The sequence below is a fragment of the Electrona antarctica genome, assembly GCF_951216825.1.
Source record: "Electrona antarctica genome assembly, chromosome: 5".
In the NCBI taxonomy this organism is placed as follows: Eukaryota; Metazoa; Chordata; class Actinopteri; order Myctophiformes; family Myctophidae; genus Electrona; species Electrona antarctica.
The window spans coordinates 31592357-31614280 of record NC_136810.1 but is presented as its reverse complement, the minus strand read 5'-3'; the positions used below and the strand labels follow the sequence as shown (position 1 = coordinate 31614280).

General features: G+C 40.9%; 2 protein-coding genes across 2 annotated transcripts in view; both read right to left on the bottom strand.

Annotated features, from left to right (window-relative positions):
- LOC306923490 (uncharacterized protein) overlaps positions 1-17165 on the bottom strand; it is a 70228-nt gene extending 53063 nt beyond the window's left edge. The window contains exons 1-10 of the mRNA XM_079501616.1: positions 17024-17165; positions 15802-15951; positions 15630-15702; positions 14441-14620; positions 14117-14317; positions 13855-13984; positions 13594-13727; positions 12990-13143; positions 12405-12509; positions 12202-12303 (exon numbers count right to left, since the gene is read on the bottom strand). Coding sequence (XP_079357742.1) covers positions 12202-12303; positions 12405-12509; positions 12990-13143; positions 13594-13727; positions 13855-13984; positions 14117-14317; positions 14441-14620; positions 15630-15702; positions 15802-15951; positions 17024-17129 — 1335 coding nt within the window. The 5' untranslated portion in view covers positions 17130-17165. The remainder of the gene's footprint in view (positions 1-12201; positions 12304-12404; positions 12510-12989; positions 13144-13593; positions 13728-13854; positions 13985-14116; positions 14318-14440; positions 14621-15629; positions 15703-15801; positions 15952-17023) is intronic.
- Positions 1986-21924, bottom strand: part of LOC306923493 (fatty acyl-CoA hydrolase precursor, medium chain-like) — a 55823-nt gene continuing 35884 nt past the window's right edge. The window contains exons 2-12 of the mRNA XM_079501620.1: positions 4820-4881; positions 4601-4734; positions 4355-4508; positions 4115-4222; positions 3565-3663; positions 3262-3405; positions 3033-3110; positions 2816-2948; positions 2577-2723; positions 2396-2468; positions 1986-2221 (exon numbers count right to left, since the gene is read on the bottom strand). Coding sequence (XP_079357746.1) covers positions 2038-2221; positions 2396-2468; positions 2577-2723; positions 2816-2948; positions 3033-3110; positions 3262-3405; positions 3565-3663; positions 4115-4222; positions 4355-4508; positions 4601-4731 — 1251 coding nt within the window. The 5' untranslated portion in view covers positions 4732-4734; positions 4820-4881 and the 3' untranslated portion in view covers positions 1986-2037. The remainder of the gene's footprint in view (positions 2222-2395; positions 2469-2576; positions 2724-2815; positions 2949-3032; positions 3111-3261; positions 3406-3564; positions 3664-4114; positions 4223-4354; positions 4509-4600; positions 4735-4819; positions 4882-21924) is intronic.

The following is a 21924-nucleotide window of genomic DNA, read 5'->3' as shown; positions in this document are numbered from 1 at the left end:
CTTATTGGCTAGCCCCCTCACATGGCGATCCCCACGCAACAAAACACAGCCAGCCACACACACACACACCCACCCACACACACACACAACGCCCACGTTCGGAAATATCGCACTGAGCGCACTGTGCAAACCTGGCGTGGTACAACAACAACAACAACACTACACGCACACGCGCGCGCTGCAACAACACACAGCTACGTACAGTGTGTGTGTGTGTGTGTGTGTCTGTGTGCGTGCGTGCGTGCGCGGGGGGGAATTTGGCTCGCCTCGCGATGCAGCGCAAATGCCACTACACTACACAGGGCTCGACAGTGCGACTAGGTACTCGCATTTGCGCCTTACAACATCACCGTGCGAGTTGTAACATTCACTTTGTACCACCGGTGCGACTACACAATCCGAACTTTCAAGCTACAACTTGCGCAGTTTACATCCACACGAATGTGTCACTCTCTCGGTTCTGCACCGCTGCTGGAGAAGTATAGCACTGTCGCAGGCAGCGCAACTAATCCCCCCCCCCCCCCCCCACACACCACCGACACGGAGGAGAGAGAAGAGAGCGAGAGAGACAGAGAGCACACACGTGAGTCCTGCACATTATATTGACCCTATATTAATTTGTACAACCTAGCAAAGCATAAGATATGATGGTTTGGAGAATAGGCTGCTCTCTCTTTTTACAAGACATAAGCCATTGCATACAGGTTCTCAACCTTTTTAATTTCAAGGACCCCCATAACTCTGACAGTAAAACCAAATGGACCCATAACAGTCCCATTTGATTCCATTTGTACAGTATCACAGTTAAACGTTATAAAACAGTCCATTTGGTTCCATTTGTACACTCTCAGAGTTACAGACCTGTAGGGTCCACTTGGTTCCATTTCTACACTCTCAGAGTTACAGACCTATAATGGGTCCATTTGGAACCCCCTCAAGGAACCATGAGGGTCCCTGGAACACACCTTTGACAGCCACTGCTTTAAATCTATACATAACTAATCTAGAGCATATTTGATCCATTTATTGTTATGGATAAGAACAACAACACTACACGCGCGCGCGTGCACGCGCTGCAACACAAAACAGCTGCATAAAACGCGTGTCACTGTGGACTTCTGTATCTGTGGACTTCTGTATCGCAACGCGGGGCAACGCAACTCTGGGATGAGCGGGCCGAAGGCCCGCGAAATTCTATAATTGTACATGACAGTATATTTGTACAGATCTGTCAAAAAGATGAAAACAAAAATCTTGAGAGGTTATTCCCATTTTATTCCTGAGTGCCATGTGGTGGGGTAGGGTTAGCAAAGTATTCGTAGTCTTTCGTTTGGCTTACACACCTGACTGGAATACCTTTTTTGGACAATACAATAAGAGTGCAAACATTTCTGTCATCTTTGTCATTATAGTAGCCTACTGATGTACTTTGATGGCTATAGCATTTTTCTTTTCTTAAAATAAATGTTGCAAGCATTGCTATAGTTTGTTCAATAACAGTCTCCAGCGGTTTAGTAAATACATTTTCAGGTCGGGACAAAGTTTTCAACCAAGGGTTCAAGGGAACTCATACAGGGTATGAGGATAAAAAAGTGAAATTGTGATTCAACAAATAAACGACAAAAATGGGGTACTGTATTCTTTCCTGATAGACCTATCTCACAGCCCGCTTTCCACGCCCACTTCCGGTAAATAGTGGTGTCTTTAACATTAGCATTTACACGTTTCTTTCTCTGGAGAATCTAAGTACATTTTCTAATGTAAAAATGTGACAGACCAATATTATTATGAAGCAAACAAGATGGTAAATCAGCTCGAACAGATAGAACAAACCTTACCTTGAGAAAACAAAAGTTGTAGACTTCTTAAATTACCTCTGTTAAAATGTAGCGTCTATGGAGTGACGTCACGCTATCACCACTAACCCCGAAAGGGGCCGTATTAAGGGGGGCGGGGAAATTCTGTGAGATAGGCTTATTGCAACCCACCTCAAAATTTATTTTCCGTTGCTGTTATATTAAGGGAATGCTGTCGATACTACAGTTCACTGTGAACTACATTCTCTTGACTCTGGTGAATCTTCTCAGGAACAGTTTGAGTCAGCAAGGTGTAGCGGTCCTTCTTCAGGTGCTGAGCAGACATCTGTTCCAACCCAATGGACAGGTAGTGTTCATCAGCACCGTACTGATGCCAATGTACAAGGCCAACTCCATTAGGCGACCTAGTACATACAAAGTTTGTTTTTAAGTACAAATAGTAATGAGAGTATGTTGATAGACTTGCACTCATCTAATTATAAGATACTGGACTTTGGCTTAAACTCATTCCTGGTCTAAAATCTAAACTGGGTTGTACACATAAATGACGGCCACTGTGTATATGAGTGTAATCCTACCCCGTCCGAGCAAAGTTGCCCCAGTAGCTCATCATAGTTTTGCTGAGCTGTTCCTCTTCTTCTGTACATGGTACTGTAGTGATTAAGAAAAATGGTTGAGTGAAGCTCTGATGTACAATTTCAAAAAGTATTCATTCTTGGAAAGTCAGAGACAAATTAATGCCTACAATATTGCACTTACTAAATTCGGCATAGGAAGTTATAAAGCAGTATCCCAATACAGTGATGATTTCATCACCATGGTCTGATCCAACAAAGCTTGGCCTTCTCTCCTGCAGGAATTTGGGTGGATGCTGGTACTCATACAGATATACAGGAGCACCTGCATCTGGTTGTAGACAAAATTAGGTGTGTTTGTTTGAGGCAAACCGGGCTAAGAAGAACCATTCTCAAGATTACAATATTTTATTTCACAGTTACCTCTGTGGAAATTTGAAGTCTTAATGGCTGGAATGGTAAAAAGAATGTCCCCAAGCATCTCTGTAAATCCATCTCTAATTTTCAGTCGATCTCCAGAGCTTCCAATATATTCATTTGCCACAAGCTCTGGCAGCTTGAGGAAGACCGAAAAAACATTTAAGGTTAGACAGAAAACAGAATCAGGCCAGAAATGTATGCAAGGCAGTGTTTCTCTTACATGGGGATAGAACATGGCTAGAACATCCATGACATGTTCCCGGTCCATTCCCTCTGTCCAGTTTGGAGGAGCAAATAACTAAGAGAGCAAGCATGTTTTTATTTTTGTTTGTTTTGTAGAACAAACAAACAAACATGAACAATACAATGTTTTATAAAGACATATTAGTAAAGTAATTAAACCCAAAATAAAATGCAACAGTATCAAAGATAATGTCTCACGTACTTACCATAGGCAGTAGCCAGCCCCCTTCATCATTATTAACGCCTGTTATGAATGGTATTTTAAGAAGCTCGTGGTTTTGGTACAGTTCATTCACAGGTTTGGTCAGGAAGTGTCCATCAACATTAACAGGGTATCTTAACATGTTGTCCTTGAGGGAAAAGCATACCAATGTGTAAGAGATTTAAGAGTTATTGATATGAGAATCATTGTCAAACATTGGAGATTAGAAATGAGAAATTATAAACTATTTGATCAATTTGTTATGTCAGCAGATTATATATAATACATGACATGTGACATGTCTAACCTTTTCAATAGTCAGCATTGCATCAATGTCCATGGATCTCAGGCAGTCAGCAATCATTGTTGTGCTTGTGATGTCACAGCCTGATACATTGGCTAATAGCTGGCAATAAAGATCATAGAAATATATAATTGTAAAGAAGAAAAAATATAAATCTTGTTTGTATAATATTCTACATATTATGTATTTACTTATTTTATAAACTAAAATGTAAACTCAGGATCGATATGGGATTGACGTGTCTGGGGATCTCGGACTTGGCCAGCCTGTGTCATCAGTCATCTACAGGGTATTATTACATTATCTATGACATATGACAACACATTTGGGTAAGGTTATAGCCCGATCAGGGTAATATTTCAAATACAGAACAATGAGTGGAGGTACTTCTATGGCCTACTGACAGTGTGCACAAGAAATCTGTAGCTGATGGCTCCAGCAGTTTACAAGATCAGCTATGGAGTATGGACAGACAGAGTTATAGTTAAAGAGTTATAGACGGCTAGACTTCTGCAGAGCCATGCTGTGAAAATTAAGTAAACTGCTAAATTACCTGGGCGGTGGGCAAAGGATCTTGTGGAAAGAATAAGAAGTCCAATGCAGCAGTGCCACTCTCCGCGATTCCTCTGTGAAACAGGCCATCAGAAAATGGAGACAGAGCCTGATAATTCAAGCAACACAAAACATGGAATAAATGGAAAAACGAATTCAAAAATATTCCTGTATTCATTCTTAGACATTTTTCTTCAGTCATTGACTTTCAGAGAATATTTGTGTGCGGACTGTATCGTACCAGGAGGGACACACTCACTCCACCAGCAGACTCCCCAAATATGGTGACGGAACCTGGATCTCCTCCAAAGTTGTGGATGTGCTCCTGGACCCATCGCAGAGCTGCCACCTGGTCCAGTAAACCAAAGTTTCCTGACATCTGTTCATCTCCGGTACTGGAAAAAGGCCAACAATGAGGAATCGCTAAAACAAATCAAACCAAGGCATAACTTTCCACAGGATCTCATCATATGCACACCGTCCTCACCTGAGAAATCCCAGTGCTCCTAAGCGATATTGGACCAGAACCACAACTACATCCTGGTAAGCAGCCAGGGCAGAACCATCGTACAATGAGGCTGAGCCACCTATTAGCCCTCCACCATGGATCCAGACCATTACCTAGGAAGTGGAACATTGATTTTATTTTTTATTTTTTAAATTTGTAATTACTCACCAATTCTATGAGGTAAAACAGGGATCTTACTGGGAGTTTGACATCTTGAGCAGCAGTTGCAGGAGTGAAAATGTTGAGGTAAAGACAGTCTTCTGAGATGTCAGGAATATCTGCTGTCTCCGAGAATATCATATTTATCATATCCAGAAGAAACTGTCTATTTTGGACACAGCTGTGAAAAGAATCAAGTTAATATATGGAATAAAACTATCTAATAAACACCTACAGTAGTTGGACTGCATTAATGACTTACATGAATGGTTGTTGGGTGGCATCTCTCACTCCTTCCCATCCCTCTGCAGGCTGGGGTGGGGCCAGTCTCAGTGGTCCAACAGGAGGCTTTGCAAACGGAACTCCCAGGTAGACATGGACCCCCGTATCCTTCCCCTTTACACTCAAATGCTCTCCTCTCAGACTTCCCAGTTTTGTGTGGACTACAGGCCCCGTCTTTGGTCTGTGAGACAAGTATCATATATAGTGATGCTCTATTGAGTTTCAACATGAGTTTCAACATGAACAAACATACATATGTATATACAGAATCATACAGTTCACTGTTCTCCATCTTCTCTCTATGTTGTCTGATCTTCTCAGGAAGGGTTTCAGTCATGAAAGTGTAACTGTCCTTCCTTGGGTGCTGACCAGGTTCCTGCTCCATCCCAATTGAGAGGTAGTCTCTCTCGGCTCCATACTGTGGCCAGGTTACCAGGCCTGCTCCATTAGGTGATCTTCAAACACACAAACACACAGTACAGAAGGGAAGGGTGGTCATACAATTTGAACAGCGCAAAGAACATTAAGTCATCGCGCATTATAAAGCTTGTTAAAATGATATATAATTGTCTCCACCAGGCCAAAGGCTCTAATGCCAGGCCGAAGAAAGGTAGGTTCTAATGCGTGCAATGTTTCTAAGATGAGAGAAGGCAGTCTTGGTAGCCTGAATAATGTGCGCATTGAAATTAATTTCTGGATCAATAATAACCCCCAGGTTCTTTACTGTAGAGTTACTTCCTACAGTCAGGTTACTGATTCTGTCTCTTATCGATTATCTTTGCTCACTAGAACCAATTATGAGAACTTCTGTCTTATCCTATAGTTTGAGAAAGTTCTCACTCATCCAGTGTTTAATGCTGGACAGACAGGACAACAGTGGGTCAAGGGCAGAATGGTCGTCAGGAGCTACAGAGAGATATAGCTGGGTACCGTCTGCATTGAAGTGAAAATTCACCCCAAAGGCGCTAATAAGTTCTCCCAGCTACAGTATGTACAGAGAGAACAATAGAGGACCAAGAATTGAGGCCTGTGGAATACCAAACTGATGTGTGTCTGAGACAAAGTCGGATAGATTGACAAAGTAGCTTCTTCCTGATAAGTAGGACGAAAACCAAGATAAGGCCGTGCTCTATCTCTCCTACATACTCCTACATATTTATCCATACATTGCACACAATGCAGTATTATGTGTGTCTTAAGTACCAGGTCTTATTACAAACAGCCAAACAGCAGTGACCACGCCTCCAGGTCTTAAGTTAAGTAATAAGACCTGGTACTTAAGACACGCATAATACTGCCCTATATCTCTACTACAGGGAGCAATTAGGGGTTCAGAGTCTTGCTAAAGGACATTTCGACAATAACTCTGGGGGAGCCTGAGATCGAACTGGGAACCTTGCGGTTCTGAAGAGTTGCAGCCTTGCAGGGTAGAGTTGCCGGATTCTATACCCTGAGCCAAATTAGCCCTTTCACGCATGACGGTCACTGCAGTGGACAGTTATTACAATGACCTTTTTCTATGGTAAGAATAGGTTTTGATGGCAGAGTTGCATATAAGCCACTAGAGGGGATGCCAGAGGACCCCCAACAATGCCATCCAGTGGCCAGCTATAGTTGTGAAAAATTCCAAGTATTGATTTTATATTGGGAAGAAATGACGATTGATCATCTGTCCACTAAATTTGACTACATGCGTCACTGGCTCTATTTCAACTACAATTCATACTATTGCTGCCACAGTTTGCTCTTGAAAATGCTTTATCTGCAGTAAAATTTTTGGAAATAAATCAATGTATTCATGTTATTAGACAGCAACCTGCATGGTTTGTATCAAAAATAATGTTTTATGCATCATTATTTACATTATGCAAGTAATTTTGAGTCTATTTATATTTTGTAGAGCTCTAGTGCAGCAGATATAGACAGGCCTAATGGATAGTGGGGCAAGTAAGACTAAGGTGAGGATGATGCTTGCTTGGCCAGTGGTGATCAATGGCTGCCAGAAAAAAACAGTGGAGCTGTATCTATCTATGAATGTACGTCTGTAATCCATGTAACTCGAAAACCGTTCGCCCCCAATGACTTAAAATTCGACACACGCGTTCCACACCCCCACAGGGAGTGCACTCAGTGCAGTGCCCGGTGACGAGTCCGTCGGATAGCCGGTTATCGAGAACCAGCACAAAAGCCTCTGCCCGGGATCTGACCTGATCACCCCTATATCTCCATATATGGAGCTGGAGGTCGCTTCTCGCCCTCAGGCGTCTTACTGGTACTAGTAACTGTGTTTATCTAATTACATGTAACAAGTGCGACCTACAATATGTGGGTGAAACTAGAAACACAATAGAAGATAGACTAAACCAACATAGATACATAAGTCCTTAAACCAGAAACCTAACCTCACAGGAAGCCACGGGTGATTTTTAACCTTTTAACCTGCAGCACAGGTTTGTCTGACTAATGACTGTAGGACTGTTGGTATATGTCTAACAAACGTATGCACCCCCAAAAAAGTCTGCACATTGAAAAGTAGATCTAGACATTTACCTTGTACGAGCAAAGTTGCTCCAGTATTTCATCATAATTCTGCTTAACTGTTCGTCTTCCTCTGTACATGACTCTGGAAGAAAATGTATTATAGAAATAACACAACTAAATAACACAACTAATACGACTAATATAGACATGGGTACAATATGATGAACTATTAAACACTGTCTGGTTGATTTACCTGTTAACATAACTTGATCTTCTGTGAAACACATTCCAAAAACAAAAATAAGATCATCCCCATGATCAGAGCCAACAAAGCTGGGCCTCTTCTTCTTGAGCATGCTGGGTGTCTCCTCTAACTCATAGAAGTACACTGGAACTCCTGCATCTGTTTGGAGGATTAAAGAAAGTCATTCATTTATCTGGTCTTTGGTCTCTTCTATAGTGTTTTCCCAGGGACGAGTTTGAAAATAGCCAACAATTAGCATATACAGTAGGTCTACATTTAGTATTCATAATGTGTCTTCCGTTAACACACATTATTATTACTAGACCTGTAAATGCCCGTCGGCCATCGGCCTACTTGAGAACGATGCAACTTGGGAACCTAATAATAGCCGTTGTCAACTTGTGATGGCACCCGTTTTAACTATATGTCTGTGTCCCACATGGAGATCTCTGTATCTGCTGGTCTGTCTGTGTCTGAAGAGTGCAAACTGACTGTGAAAAGTGGAGTGGTTAAGTAATCAATTTGCAGGTATGGGTTTGCCATGGCAATCAATTGGCTGAGGCAGAGGCTGGAAATTGCACAGGTGAGGGTACTTTGGCTCATTAGGCCCACTGGCAGAGCCTAACCAGAGCCTTTTGTGGTGGTTCTGGAGAACCGTGGGTCCTACCGTCTCGACACTCCCTGGGGGTGTGTGGAACGCGTGTGTCGGTGGGGCAAACGGTTCTCAAGTTACGTGCATTACAACCACACACACACACACATACACACACACACACACACTCACACGCACATTTATAGTAGGATTATTATTATTATTATTACTACAGTCTGACTGGAACTACATGAAACACAGATTGTTGTCCAGTGTAGTTATTAAGGAAATCATGTAATTATCTTTTTAATCATAAAACACCCTAAAATCATGTTTGGTATGTCAATTTCAATTTTGTTGCTAAACATTATCACCTTTGGTCTCTTACCTCTGTGGAAGTTTGCAACCTTAATTGCGGGAATGGTAAACATCACATCTCCAACCACCTTAGTAAGCCCATCTCTAACTTTGACACGATCCCCTGACGTTCCCATGTATTCATCAGCCAACAGCTCTGTTATCCACTGGTCTTCAGGCTAGATCATAGACAGAACATTCAGTACATTCAGGACATTGGAAGTGGTGAATGCAGGGAGGATGTGATCCAAATTGATGCTGAATCCTGTGCAATGCTGCTCACTGTCAGGTACAGTACTGTAGCTAAATGGCTGGTTTGGTGAACATGGATTCAGGCTCCTGCTAATCCACTGTAGTGCCACACAAGCATTTCAAGCTCATTTGTACCAACAGGCTTTCACTACTCTCAGAGGATGGTATGGCTCTTTTTGAGTGTTCTCATTTCACATGATACAGACTGCAGACACAGTAACATTTCTGGTTGTTTCTAAATTTCAGTAAGAGTAACCATACTGGTTGTTCTACCTTCTACACTGCATATTTAAGCAACTACATGTTCAGGCTAAAATCCAGTCCTATATTGCGCTAATCAGTTATTTGAAATGCTGTAATTACACTGCTTTAGTGCCCCATATGTCTACATTTCTTAGGTGTGTGTGTGTGTGTGTGTGTGTGTGTGTGTGTGTGTGTGTGTGTGTGTGTGTGTGTGTGTGTGTGTGTGTGTGTGTGTGTGTGATCAATTTAAATTCTGAAATTAAATTCAAATGAGCTTTATTGGCATGAGAAAACATACGTTTACATTGTCAAAGCAACTAGTGTTATAACATGAAAGAATTTTAGAAAGAAATGTGGAAAGTATGTATGTACACTACACTACAGTTGGAGGGGGTACAGCATTGTGTTAAACAGAGCTGTCACATTGCAACATTACATGTTTGAATAAAAAATATAAAGCAGATATATGAATATGAATATCTTAAACTTTGTTACACACTGTAGTACATGTATGTGTGTAGCTATTCTATGTTTTTGGTCATGCTTTCTCTGTATATAATTATATTTTATTTTATTGGAGTTTTTAATGACAGATTAGTATATTTTGTGGAGGTTTAAAATTAGCTAGTTAGTTATATACTTAAGGCTCATACATAGTCTGGATTTTCGGTGGTGAGGTGACCACCGAACTACAATATGACGTCACAAGCCGCGGTGAAGAGCAAACCACCGCCCCAGCCCTTCTCTCTGTTTTTACTCACCACCACTCAACGTTATTTCAGCTCCAGTGGTCAGCTCACCACCGGAGCGGTGGTCACCTCACCACCGAAAATCCAGACTATGAATGAGCCTTTATACTGTTTGCTCGCGACTCTGGTTGAATCTACTTTGGCTACTAAAACCATAGACGTCTCTTCGGGGCTTCGGGGCTACAGTACAGTATGTTCAATGGCAGCTCAAACAAAAACAGTCATAACTCGCTCAAATCTTGACGGATTTACAAACGGGTTGGTTTATTACAAACGTTGTCAACGTGGCTATGATTCAGGACGCTTATATTTTATATGAACGTCGTATAAAAGCATATAAGGGGCACGGTGGCACAGTCGGTAGTGCTGTCGCCTCACAGCTAGAAGGTCCTGGGTTCGATTCCCGCTGTGGACGCTGTGGGTGCTCATACCCGAGGTGGGGTTGGCGAAAGGGCCTTTCTGTGTGGAGTTTGCATGTTCTCTCCGTGTCCCCTAGGGTAGGTACCCTCACAAAAACATGCAGTAATCCTGGTCTCTAAACTACCTCCCCCTGGCCAGCCGGGGCACCTGATGGAGGGGAAAGGAACTGGTTGGAATAACGTGTTCCTTCCACGCGCTACGTCCGGTCAGGGAAATTCCCCCCTGTCAGGTGAAAAGAAGCAGCTTGGACTCCTCATGCATGGAAGAGGCATGAGGTCAGTCCGTTGCCCCCCCAGGTTGGCAGAGGAAGTGTAGCGCTCAGGATTACATTAGATAATTGGCACTGGGTGAAAAAACTGGGTTGCAAAATCGTGGGATAAAAATTTAGTTTAAAAAAAAAAAGCATATAAGTATGCGGACGTCTCTCTCCGTTTATAACAAACCAAACCGTTTGAAAATCGGTTGAAAATTGAGCAAGTTATGGTTATTTAAAGGTACATGACCCATAGACACAATGTTATGCTGCCCCGAGGTAAGATGGCCGCCACGTAGCAACGTCGCTCTCCATTGGCCAGAGCACGACTGCACGAGTGAGCCATCTAGCTTTCTTATATATATCTTTGACTAAAACCACCAAAGTCAGTATTGTGTTGTCCCAATCTGAGCAGGGAGGGAAATCCAAAAATAGTGAATGTACAATTATGACATTTTTCTAAATCATGTTAACGGAGTACTGATTACTGGTCTCCTGTCAATTGTACAATACCAGAAATTTCGGGAATAGCAGTACATACTCATGTTGCCTCATGTTGTTGAGGTAAGTATTTTGCGGTTTGTTGAAAACATTTTGTTAAATCATATATACTAATATAGGGCAAGTATGTTTTCGTTGCTGAACATTTCGGCACAATACCAGACAAGAACTGTGGTGTTATTACTTACATCGGGGTATGTAACCATGGTCATAATAGGTAGAGCTTCATGCCTGTCAATGCCATCCACCCAACCTTTAGGACCAAAAGACTGTGATGACAGAACATTGAATTATATAGATGTAGAACATGGCTTTATCTCTGGGGGAAATAAATAAAATAGGACATAATAAATGGGCTAATCAATAATGATCATTATGCTTATAACTTCAGAAAAGTTGTGGTTTCCTCTATATACAGTATAGATAATAAATGTATGAACATGCTTTCAGATAACATGGGCAGTATGTGTGTCCAAATTTGATTGGATGATTGGATTGGATTATGATTATGTCAACTTACATGTAATAATAACCACCCTGCTTCATCACTATTGTACCCAATCATGAGAGGCACATTGTGCATCTCATGATTTTCCAAAACCTCCATTCCAGACTTGAGCAGGAATTTCCCATCAACAGTCAATCCAAGTTGTAGCATTTGATTCTGTAACAGACAAATGTTTTGTTTGTATTATTGCTCAATATTGTTTGTTTGTATTGTATGACTTAATGAAAAGGATTTACAGTACCCGTTTACTTTAAGGCAAACGGGAAGCCCCGGTCTATAGGACGGTACATCGCTGGTCAGACCAATCAGAAGGCATCCTTCAGGATTGTTTTGATCACACGGACTGGGATGCGTATACTGATCTGAGTTCTTTAAACTTTTTAAAACTTTTATACTTAGTATCGTTATTTAATTATTTACTATTTTACTTGTGTGTATTGTGGAGCATCACCCAACCTAAGTTTTTCACAATGCTGTACCTGTACATCTGTGTGACAATAAACACCTTGAACCTTGAACCTTGATCCAGGAAATCTCACCTCTTTCTGAATCTTCACTATGTCATCTATGGTCAGCTTCATCATACATTCAGCAACCTTCTCTGTGGTAGAACTGTCACAGCCAGACATGTTTGCTACAGTCTTCAAAGCACAACAAAGGGATTTTTTTAAAATTAAAATTGTATTATAAAACCTTTATTATATATTTTATTGATTAATCTATTTGTAATAGCATAACTAACCTGGGCAACAGGCAGAGGGTTGGATATATAGATAAGTTCTATTGCTGCAGAGCCACTCTGTGCTATTGCACCATGAAACAAACCAGCAGACAATGGAGAAAGAAGCTGCCAATTAAAGAGAGAGTTTTAGTGAGTTTACAGGTATGAACTGCTTGGAAGATGGGGCACCAGGGGTGGTTATGGGGGGTGGGCCTGGTGGGGTGGGGCATTGCGAGAGTATGGTGTTATGGGGAGGTTCCAGATAGGAACTGCAAGGAAGATGGGGGTCGTGGGGGTGGGGGTTGTGGGTGGGGTGGAGCGGGGGTGAGAGGGTGGGGCAGCTATCAATAAGGAACTGTGTGTGTGTGTGTGTGTGTGTGTGTGTGCGTGCGTGCGTGCGTGCGTGCGTGCGTGCGTGCGTGCGTGCGTGCATCCTTTGGACTATTATGTGCAAATGCAATCGTATATACATTTGTGCATATGTTTCCATCAACTAAGTAGAAAATATTTCCTTGACCCTACTGACTACTGAAGATTTATATTGTTAACAAATCATTAGATATAATTAGTTCATGTTCTGTGTATGTGTGTTCTTAGACTTCTTACTAATACAGATACGCTCATTCCACCAGCAGACTCCCCAAATATGGTGACGGAACCTGGATCTCCTCCAAAGTTGTGGATGTGCTCTTGGACCCATCGCAGGGCTTCCACCTGGTCCAGTAATCCAAAGTTTCCTGGTACATGCTTGTCTCCTGTGCTTTATGAACACAGACACAGACGTTTGCAGAGTTTAACTATAGAAATGCACTCTGTCGAGGTGCCAACTTGCGTGTTGCACACAAGTAGGCCATACATACATACAAAAAATTGTTATCATAATAATTTGGCATTGACATTATATTATACCAACCTTGAAGCACGCCTACATACCCAGCCTACCACGGCACAATCGCCCATTGCACTGCAGCGATGACAGTACCCCTTACTCGCCCAACACATATCTTAGTTACGTCACCATCAATAGCCAATTAGGGACATGCGTACCATACATAGACATACCACTTATTTTTTACCTTATACCTACCTTGAAGCGTATACCTATGTATGTACGTACGTACGCACACACACACACACACACACATACACACACACACACACACACACACACACACACACACACATACATACATACAGGACTCAGTCTTACCTAAGAAGTCCCAGTATTCCAACTCGATATTGTATCAGAACAACAACCACATCCTGGTAAGCAGCCAGAGCAGAACCATCATATCCTGATGCAGAACCCATCATGAATGCTCCTCCATGGATCCACACCATGACCTTGATGACCGAATCAAAAACATGTGACATGATGTCATTTTGTTATGTAAATAAATAAATCTATGTTAATTTGATGTACCCTGTCCCTGACTAATGCTTTAAATAAATGTGCATTCTGAGTACTCACAGGCAGTTTACGACTCTCGGAAGGGGTGTAAATGTTAAGATAAAGGCAATCCTCAGATATATCCGGAAATGTTATTTCCATGGATAGATTGGCCACGAGCATGGTTGCAATACTGGCATCTTGAACACACCTGTAAAATATGCATTTAAGTTGCATGAAATTAAGTGTGAGATGTTATGCCACATGGAGTATCTTTTTCAATACATGCAGCTTATTTATAAACTTTCAAAATGTAATTTTACACGAATGTTTTGCCTCTTACATGAATGGTTGTTGCGTAGCATCCCTCACACCTTCCCATCTTTCTGCAGGCTGGGGTGGGGTCAGTCTCAGAGGTCCAACAGGTGGCTTGGCAAATGGCACTCCCAGGTAGGCATGGACTCCTGTATCTTTCCCCTTTACGCTCACATACTTGCCTTTCACGCTCCCCAGTTTTGTGTGGACTACAGGCCCTGTCTTTGGTCTGTGAGACAAGTATCATACAATATAGTGAGTTTTGATCCGGACAAAACCTACTTTTTATAGGTATATTTATAAATCGCTCTGGATTAAGAGTAAATTGTATACTGTAAGTACAGAATCATACAGTTCACTGTTCTCCATATTCTCTCTATGTTGTCTGATCTTCTCAGGAAGGGTTTCAGTCATGAAAGTGTAACTGTCCTTCCTTGGGTGCTGACCAGGTTCCTGCTCCATCCCAATTGAGAGGTAGTCTCTCTCTGCTCCATACTGTGGCCAGTGTACCAGGCCGGCTCCATTAGGTGATCTCCATACACACAAACAAACAGTACATAATGAAGGGTAGTGATACAGCATAAAGAACATTAAGCCATTGCATTGGGAAGCTTGTTAAAATTATATTATATATTTTTAATATAGATCATTCTTCATCATCCTACACACCAAGGTTTCCTCCTTCTCCACTGTTATTCACACTTGCCATCAAAGCACTTGTCATTACTGTGGCATTTAATCACCTGACTATACTCAGAATATACAGTAGTTTACGCTTGTGAAGACTGGCTCAATGACTTTCATCCCTCCTAGAACTTATCAGACTAAATTAACTTGTGGCGAGACTCACTCTCCCTGTTAAGGGTGCGGTCACACTGAAGTTTAATTCTACCTATGATAGGGTGGATTCTGCCAATACTTCAATGGGAACAGAGCGCAGAATATTTAATATAGATATTTAGATTTAGTTCCATTGAATTATGACTCTCAGTTACAGAATATATTAATAGATGGACTTTGTTTCCCTTTCATTCATTGGCTGTATTAATATACAGTAATTAAAATTAACATTTTAGAATGAATTGGTATTTCATGGCAGCCCATAAGAGCAGCATGAAAGAAAAAACAAAAGAAAGAATTTAAGAGAGACAAAAAAAACTTTGTTAAGAACACAATTGAGACTTTGAAAGCACTAAAATACTTTGGCTCACATACGAAGGTTGTGTGCTTCCCTTCTATATGACCAAATAAACTGAGGACTTGAGTGTTGTTTCCAAGATCATAGATATGTACCGTATGATGACGAGAATATTATGCTTCTGTCCTTTGAAGGTTTGTGTAAAAAGAAAAAAAAATGTTTATATGTTTATATATATATATATATATATATATATATATATATATATATATATATATATATTTATTTATTTTTACCCCCTTTTTCTCCCCAAATTAGTATCCACAGGGTGAGTAAAGAGTTATGATTATGAAGGCCAAAGAATAGATCAACAAAACTTCTACACATTGAAGAGTAGACATACCTTGTACGAGCAAAGTTGCTCCAGTATTTCATCATAATTCTGCTTAATTGTTCATCTTCCTCTGTACATGACTCTGGATGAGAAAACAAATGATGGAAATGGTGTTCAAAAACCACAATGACCAATAGACAGGTACAATATGATGAAATATACAAAACACTGCTTGTTTTACCTTTTAACGTGACTTGATCTTTTGTGAAACACATTCCAAAAACAAAAATAATATCATCCCCATGATCAGAGCCAACAAAGCTGGGCCTCTTCTTCTTGATCATGCTGGGTGTCTCCTCTAACTCATAGAAGTACACTGGAACTCCTGCATCTGTTTGGAAAATTAAAGAAAGTCATTAATTTATACCTGCTCTTTCTCTTCTGGTGTTTTTCCAGGCAACAAGTTAGAATATTCAAGTCAGGTATAAAGATGGGCAGGTGGGGAGACAGTCAATGAGTTTGACAACAATTAACAGCCAACAATTAGCATACAGGATAAAGTAGTAAATGGACTGCATATTGCTTTATAATGTGTGGTACATTAAGATGGAGTGCCATGATTTCCCCCCCACTAAAACATGATCATCAGGTAGGCCTACTATGATTATACTAGGAGGAAGATTTTATTTCCCCCCCCCGAAAGTGTACAGAACATGTTAAAATGCAGTTTTTATGTGACCACAGCCACCAGTTACATACCTGGTTTGTAGCACCACCCACCTAAACTTAAAGGATCACTTCACCACTTTTCAACTTCTCTTCCTATAATTGGTCCTAACTCATGTTCATGATAAAATACCACCATTTTTTCCTACTCAGTCTGTGTCTCATAGGAGGGCTGTGGGCAGTTCAGAAACCCGTCCACCAGTGACATCATCGATGGTGAATCCAAGCTAATAGAAACGGCAGGCTTTCTTTTCCTGAAAAGTTGCAATGCAAAAGTTGAAGCCATCGTTCTCACGATAATAAAAATCTAAATATATTTGAAAACAAATCTTGTTTAAAAATAAATCTGCCTAATGATGATGTCACTGGTGGACGGGTGTCCGAACTGCCCAAAGCCCTCCTATGAGACACAGACTGAGTAGGAAAAAATGGTGGTGTTTTATGAACATTAGTGAGGACCAATTATATGAAGAGATGTTGAAAAGTGGTGAAGTGGTCCTTTAAGCCTCACCCACAGCTGTTGTTGTATGATAGTGGGGGAGGGATTAGGGGAGGTGTAAGGGTTATGAAGTCACTAAAGTGGTGTATTTCGATTGGGTCTTTTGACTCAATGGCTTTCAGGGAGAAACCCAAAATACACAGGGAAGACATTTTAATATTATAACAACACCTAGAGTAATGTTAACTCAGGAAGAACTGAGATTGGTGCAAAATCAGTTCTGTTGAAAAACAGTTACCTCTGTGGAAGTTTGCAACCTTTATGGAAGGAATGGCAAAGATCACATCTCCAGTCACCGCAGTTAACCCATCCCTAACTTTTGTCCGATCCCCCGACGTTCCCATGTATTCATCCGCCAACAGCTCTGTTATCCATTGGTCTTCAGGCTAAATCATAGACAGAACATTCAGTAAGGCCTTTAGCTACATACTGTAGCTGGTTTGGTGAACCTTCAGGCTCCTGCACTACGGTGCTAACCCACCGTGCCACACAAGCATTTCAGCAAATCATTTGCACCAAAAAGCCATCTGGCTTTCCCTAGTCTCAGCCAATTAGTAGGATGGTAGGGTCTCTTTGAGTGTTCATTTCTGGTTGTATCAGTAACATACTTCTACCTTCTACTGCAACATCAGGGTGTATTAAGGCAGATAACAGCACAGCTCAGCTGTGATGATATTTTTCATAACATAACCTCAGGGTGATCTATTATCAGATGTGAATTGAAAACACTGAGATACAGTATGAAGATTTGATGAAGAGTTCATTCTGCCATTTATATATGTGTTATTAAGCAACTACTAGCTGTAACAGCGAGACAAATCCAAGAATAGCGATTCAATTGTGTACAATTATTAAAATGTTACTGTTCTGTTCATGTTATTGTAAATCGTTTGAACTGATTTCTGGTCTTCTTGCAAATTGTTGGAAGAACAGTACTGTATGCTGAAACATGTTTTTGTTAAATCAAATCTAGGGCAGGTATGTTTTATGTTTAATAAAATGTTGGCACGATACCAGACATTGATGTAAGAACTGTGATGTTATTACTTACATGGTAAGTGGGGCAAGTAAACATGGTCATAATAGGTAGAGCTTCATGCTGGTCCATCCCATCCACCCAACCTTCAGGAGCCACGAACTGTGATGACAGAACACTGAATTATACATAGAACATGCAGCTTTATCTCAGGAGAAAATAAATAATATATAGGAGATAATAAATGAGCTAATCTATAATAATAATTATGAAATTACCCCTCAAACTTATTATTTCCTGTATTAAACTAGCTCTCACTCTGAGTTACTGATAAGATGAGCATGCCCGGCTTAAGAGCACTATGTGTGTGTAGTGACGTGTAGTAGCGAAGAAACATGAATGACAAAGACAGGACTCCTTCACAAACCCTAAACCAGAAGAATCCTTCTAATGAATCACGATCAAAATTGTTTCAGCCAGTGTGTGTGTGTGTGTGTGTGTGTGTGTGTGTGTGCGTGCGTGCGTGCGTGCGTGCGTGCGTGCGTGCGTGTGTGCGTGCGTGCGGCCATTCCAAATTTCAAATATGATAGTAGGCTATAAACGTACGTTCATGAGGAGCCACCCTGCTTCATCACTATTGAACCCAATCATGAGAGGCACATTGTGCATCTCATGATTTTCTAAAGCCTCCATTCCAGACTTGAGCAGGAATTTCCCATCGACAGTCAATCCAGGTACAAGCATTTGATTCTGTAACAGACAAATGTATTGTTTGTATTATTGTATAATATTGTTTGTTTGTATTGTATGATGTATGACTTAATGAAAAGGACTAACAGTACCCGTTTACTTTTATGCCCAGGATCCAGGAAATCTCACCTCTTTCTGAATATTCAATATGTTATCTGTGGTCAGCTTCATCATACATTCAGCAACCTTCTCTGTGGTAGAACTGTCACAGCCAGAAATGTTTGCTACAGTCTACCAAGCACAATAAAGGGATTTTTAATGGACAATTTAAACATTTGTACATTATACATTTCATTCATTCATCTGTTTGTAATAGCAGAACTAACCTGGGCTACATGCAGAGGGTTGGAGGAGTAGAGAACTTCCATTGCTACATTGCCACTCTGTGCTATTGCACCATGAAACAAGCCAGCAGACAATGGAGACAGAAGCTGCCAATAAAAGAGAGTTTTAGAGAGCTTACACTACAGCCTTACAGGTACGAACTGCTAGAAAGATGGGGCCGGTATTGTGCTGGGGTGGGTTGGTTAATGGTTGTCAAATTGGATTTTCGAGTGGCCAGCGCAGTGGACCTAGAGAGTATTTGTGCCGAATGTCATGCTTGCATCACACAAAGTGAACGATTCTTCTGATTATTCTTCTGTGCAGGCGGTGGGGCATGCCCGAAAGACACTTTTTGGGGGTTTCTTTTTTTTTGGGAGTTAAGGATAAAAGCTCTAATAACAATACATGAAATGTATTCATATGAATGAATGAATGAATGAATGAAGAACTTTATTCCGAACATGATAAAATTAGACAAAAAAGTTAAAGAATTAAAATAAGTGCAATATAGAACAAATAAAATAATATTCACAAAACAAAACAAACTAATACAAGCCTCACTGGCCGCAAGTATTATAATTCTTATTTTCTTTACATGTTCGAAAAGGAGTAGGGAGAAGTAAAAAACGTATATAACCCTACCCCTTTATTACTAGTCTTTCAGTGTCAGTACATACCAACATGGTATAAACTTAAATAAAAAAATTCAATTCATATATTGGTCAATTTTGTTTGGCATCAGTGATGGGTGTTATGATTCAACACCAAGGTTATGTTATCTGAGAGAAATACTGAGAGAAGTGTGTGTGTGTATGTGTGTGTGTGTGTGTGTGTGTGTGTGTGTGTGTGTGTGTGTGTGTGTGTGTGTGTGTGTGTGTGTGTGTGTGTGTGTGTGTGTTTATCCTATGGACTATTAATATGTGTATACATTTGTGCATCATTATTTTTCCATCATTAAAGTAGTCTGAAATGCATAGCTAAGTATGGAAAATATTTCCTAGACCTAGAACGTCCTATTGACTAGCGATGATTCATATTGTTAATAAATCAATAGATATAATTTGTTCATGTGTTCTTACTAATGCAGATACGCTCACTCCACCAGCAGACTCCCCAAATATGGTGACGGAACCTGGATCTCCTCCAAAGTTGTGGATGTGCTCTTGGACCCATCGTAGGGCTTCCACCTGGTCCAGTAATCCAAAGTTTCCTGGTAGATGCTTGTCTCCTGTGCTTTATGAGCATAGACGTTTGCAGAGCATAAATACATACAGATTAGATGAGAGAGAGGAAGGAAGGCACTGTTTCTTAAATACATACAGTTTGACAAAGCAGTACATGGTTCAGGGGAGGACCCAGTCTTACTTACCTAAGGAATCCCAGTATCCCAACACGATATTGTATCAGAACAACAACCACATCCTGGTAAGCAGCCAGAGCAGAACCATCATATCCTGATGCAGAACCCATCATGAATCCTCCTCCATGGATCCACACCATGACCTTAATGCCCAAATCAAAAACATTGATGAGACATGATGTACATTTTCTATGTAATTTGTAACTTGTGATATTTCATCTGTTGAAGTCCATACACATATAGATGTTCCCTGTCTAAGGATATGAACACTACAGTTTTGCAAGAATTCAATAAAAGACAAAAGCTGAAAGGGCTTTTTGCGCCCATATTGCAGCATTTTTGAGTGATGCAACCACTCCTATAGACAGCTACGTATATGTGTACAGTACAGTACAGTACAGTACAGTACAGTACAGTACAGTACAGTACAGTACAGTACAGTACAGTACAGTACAGTACAGTACAGTGGCTAGGTGCGTCTCAGCCAATCACAGTGTTGGGGTGTGTTGTTCGATGACTGAATCGTCCCATCCCATTGGGCTATATGGGCAGGCATCAGTGGCGTGCACAGACATTTAGAGGGGCAGGTGCTCAAGTTAAAAAGGGCACCTTGTGCAGCGCGTGGAACCGGCCGGTTGCCTTAATCCATTTTGGGCGGGAACCCCTTTTGGTGTTAGCATTATGTTATGCTTTAGCTATTGAAAAATAGCAGATCTACAAGCTCATAGCGCGCCACCGAGTGGCGCGCTATGAGCTTGTAGATCTGCTATTTTTGAAAAATCAAAAAAAAAAAGAGAAAAAAATGTTTTTTCTTTTCTTTTCTTTTTCAAAAGGGCACATTGCCAAAAGGGCAGGGGGTGCTCTAGCACCCCCTAGTGTCTATCTGTGCACGCCACTGGCAGGCATTGCAGGACAGTCTTCCTTTTCAGAAAAGGGGGCAAACCTTTGGAATTCTTTGCCTACAGTTCTAAAACTAGAGACAGGTGGTAATGTGTTTAACAGAGGACTCCTATTGAAATCAAATCAACTGTGCTCACATGTATAGTCAGGCTACTGGTCGGTTATCTGAATGATTCATCCATTTTTTTTGTAATGATAGATTAAACCACATAGGCTACTCTTTTTTTATTGCAGCTGGTTTTTAATGCTTAAAAATAAATGTTCATTCATCTGAGTAGTGAGTATTGAGTTCAATACTCACAGGCAGTTTACGATTCTCGGAAGGGGTGTAAATGTTGAGATATAGACAATCCTCAGATATGTCCGGAAATGTTACTTCCATGGATGCATTGGCATAGAGCATAGTTGAAATGCTGGCATCTTGAACACACCTGTAATATACCGTATACTATTTTTATATACATGCCGCTTATTTAACATGAATTCTTTTTATATACATGTAGCTGTCGAAAGGTAATTTACAGTAATTTACTGTTTTGCCTCTTACATGAATGGTTGTTGTGTAGCATCCCTCACACCTTCCCATCTCTGTGCAGGCTGGGGTGGGGTCAGTCTCAGAGGTCCAACAGGTGGCTTGGCAAAGGGCACTCCCAGGTAGGCATGGACTCCTGTATCTTTCCCCTTTACGCCCACATACTTGCCTCTCACACTCCCCAGTTTTGTGTGGACTACTGGAGCTATAGCACATTATTGAGACATATTTAGGCTATTTAATTAATCAAGACTATTTTGGATGTAATCTTTATGTACTGTAGGTAACTTGTAGGCC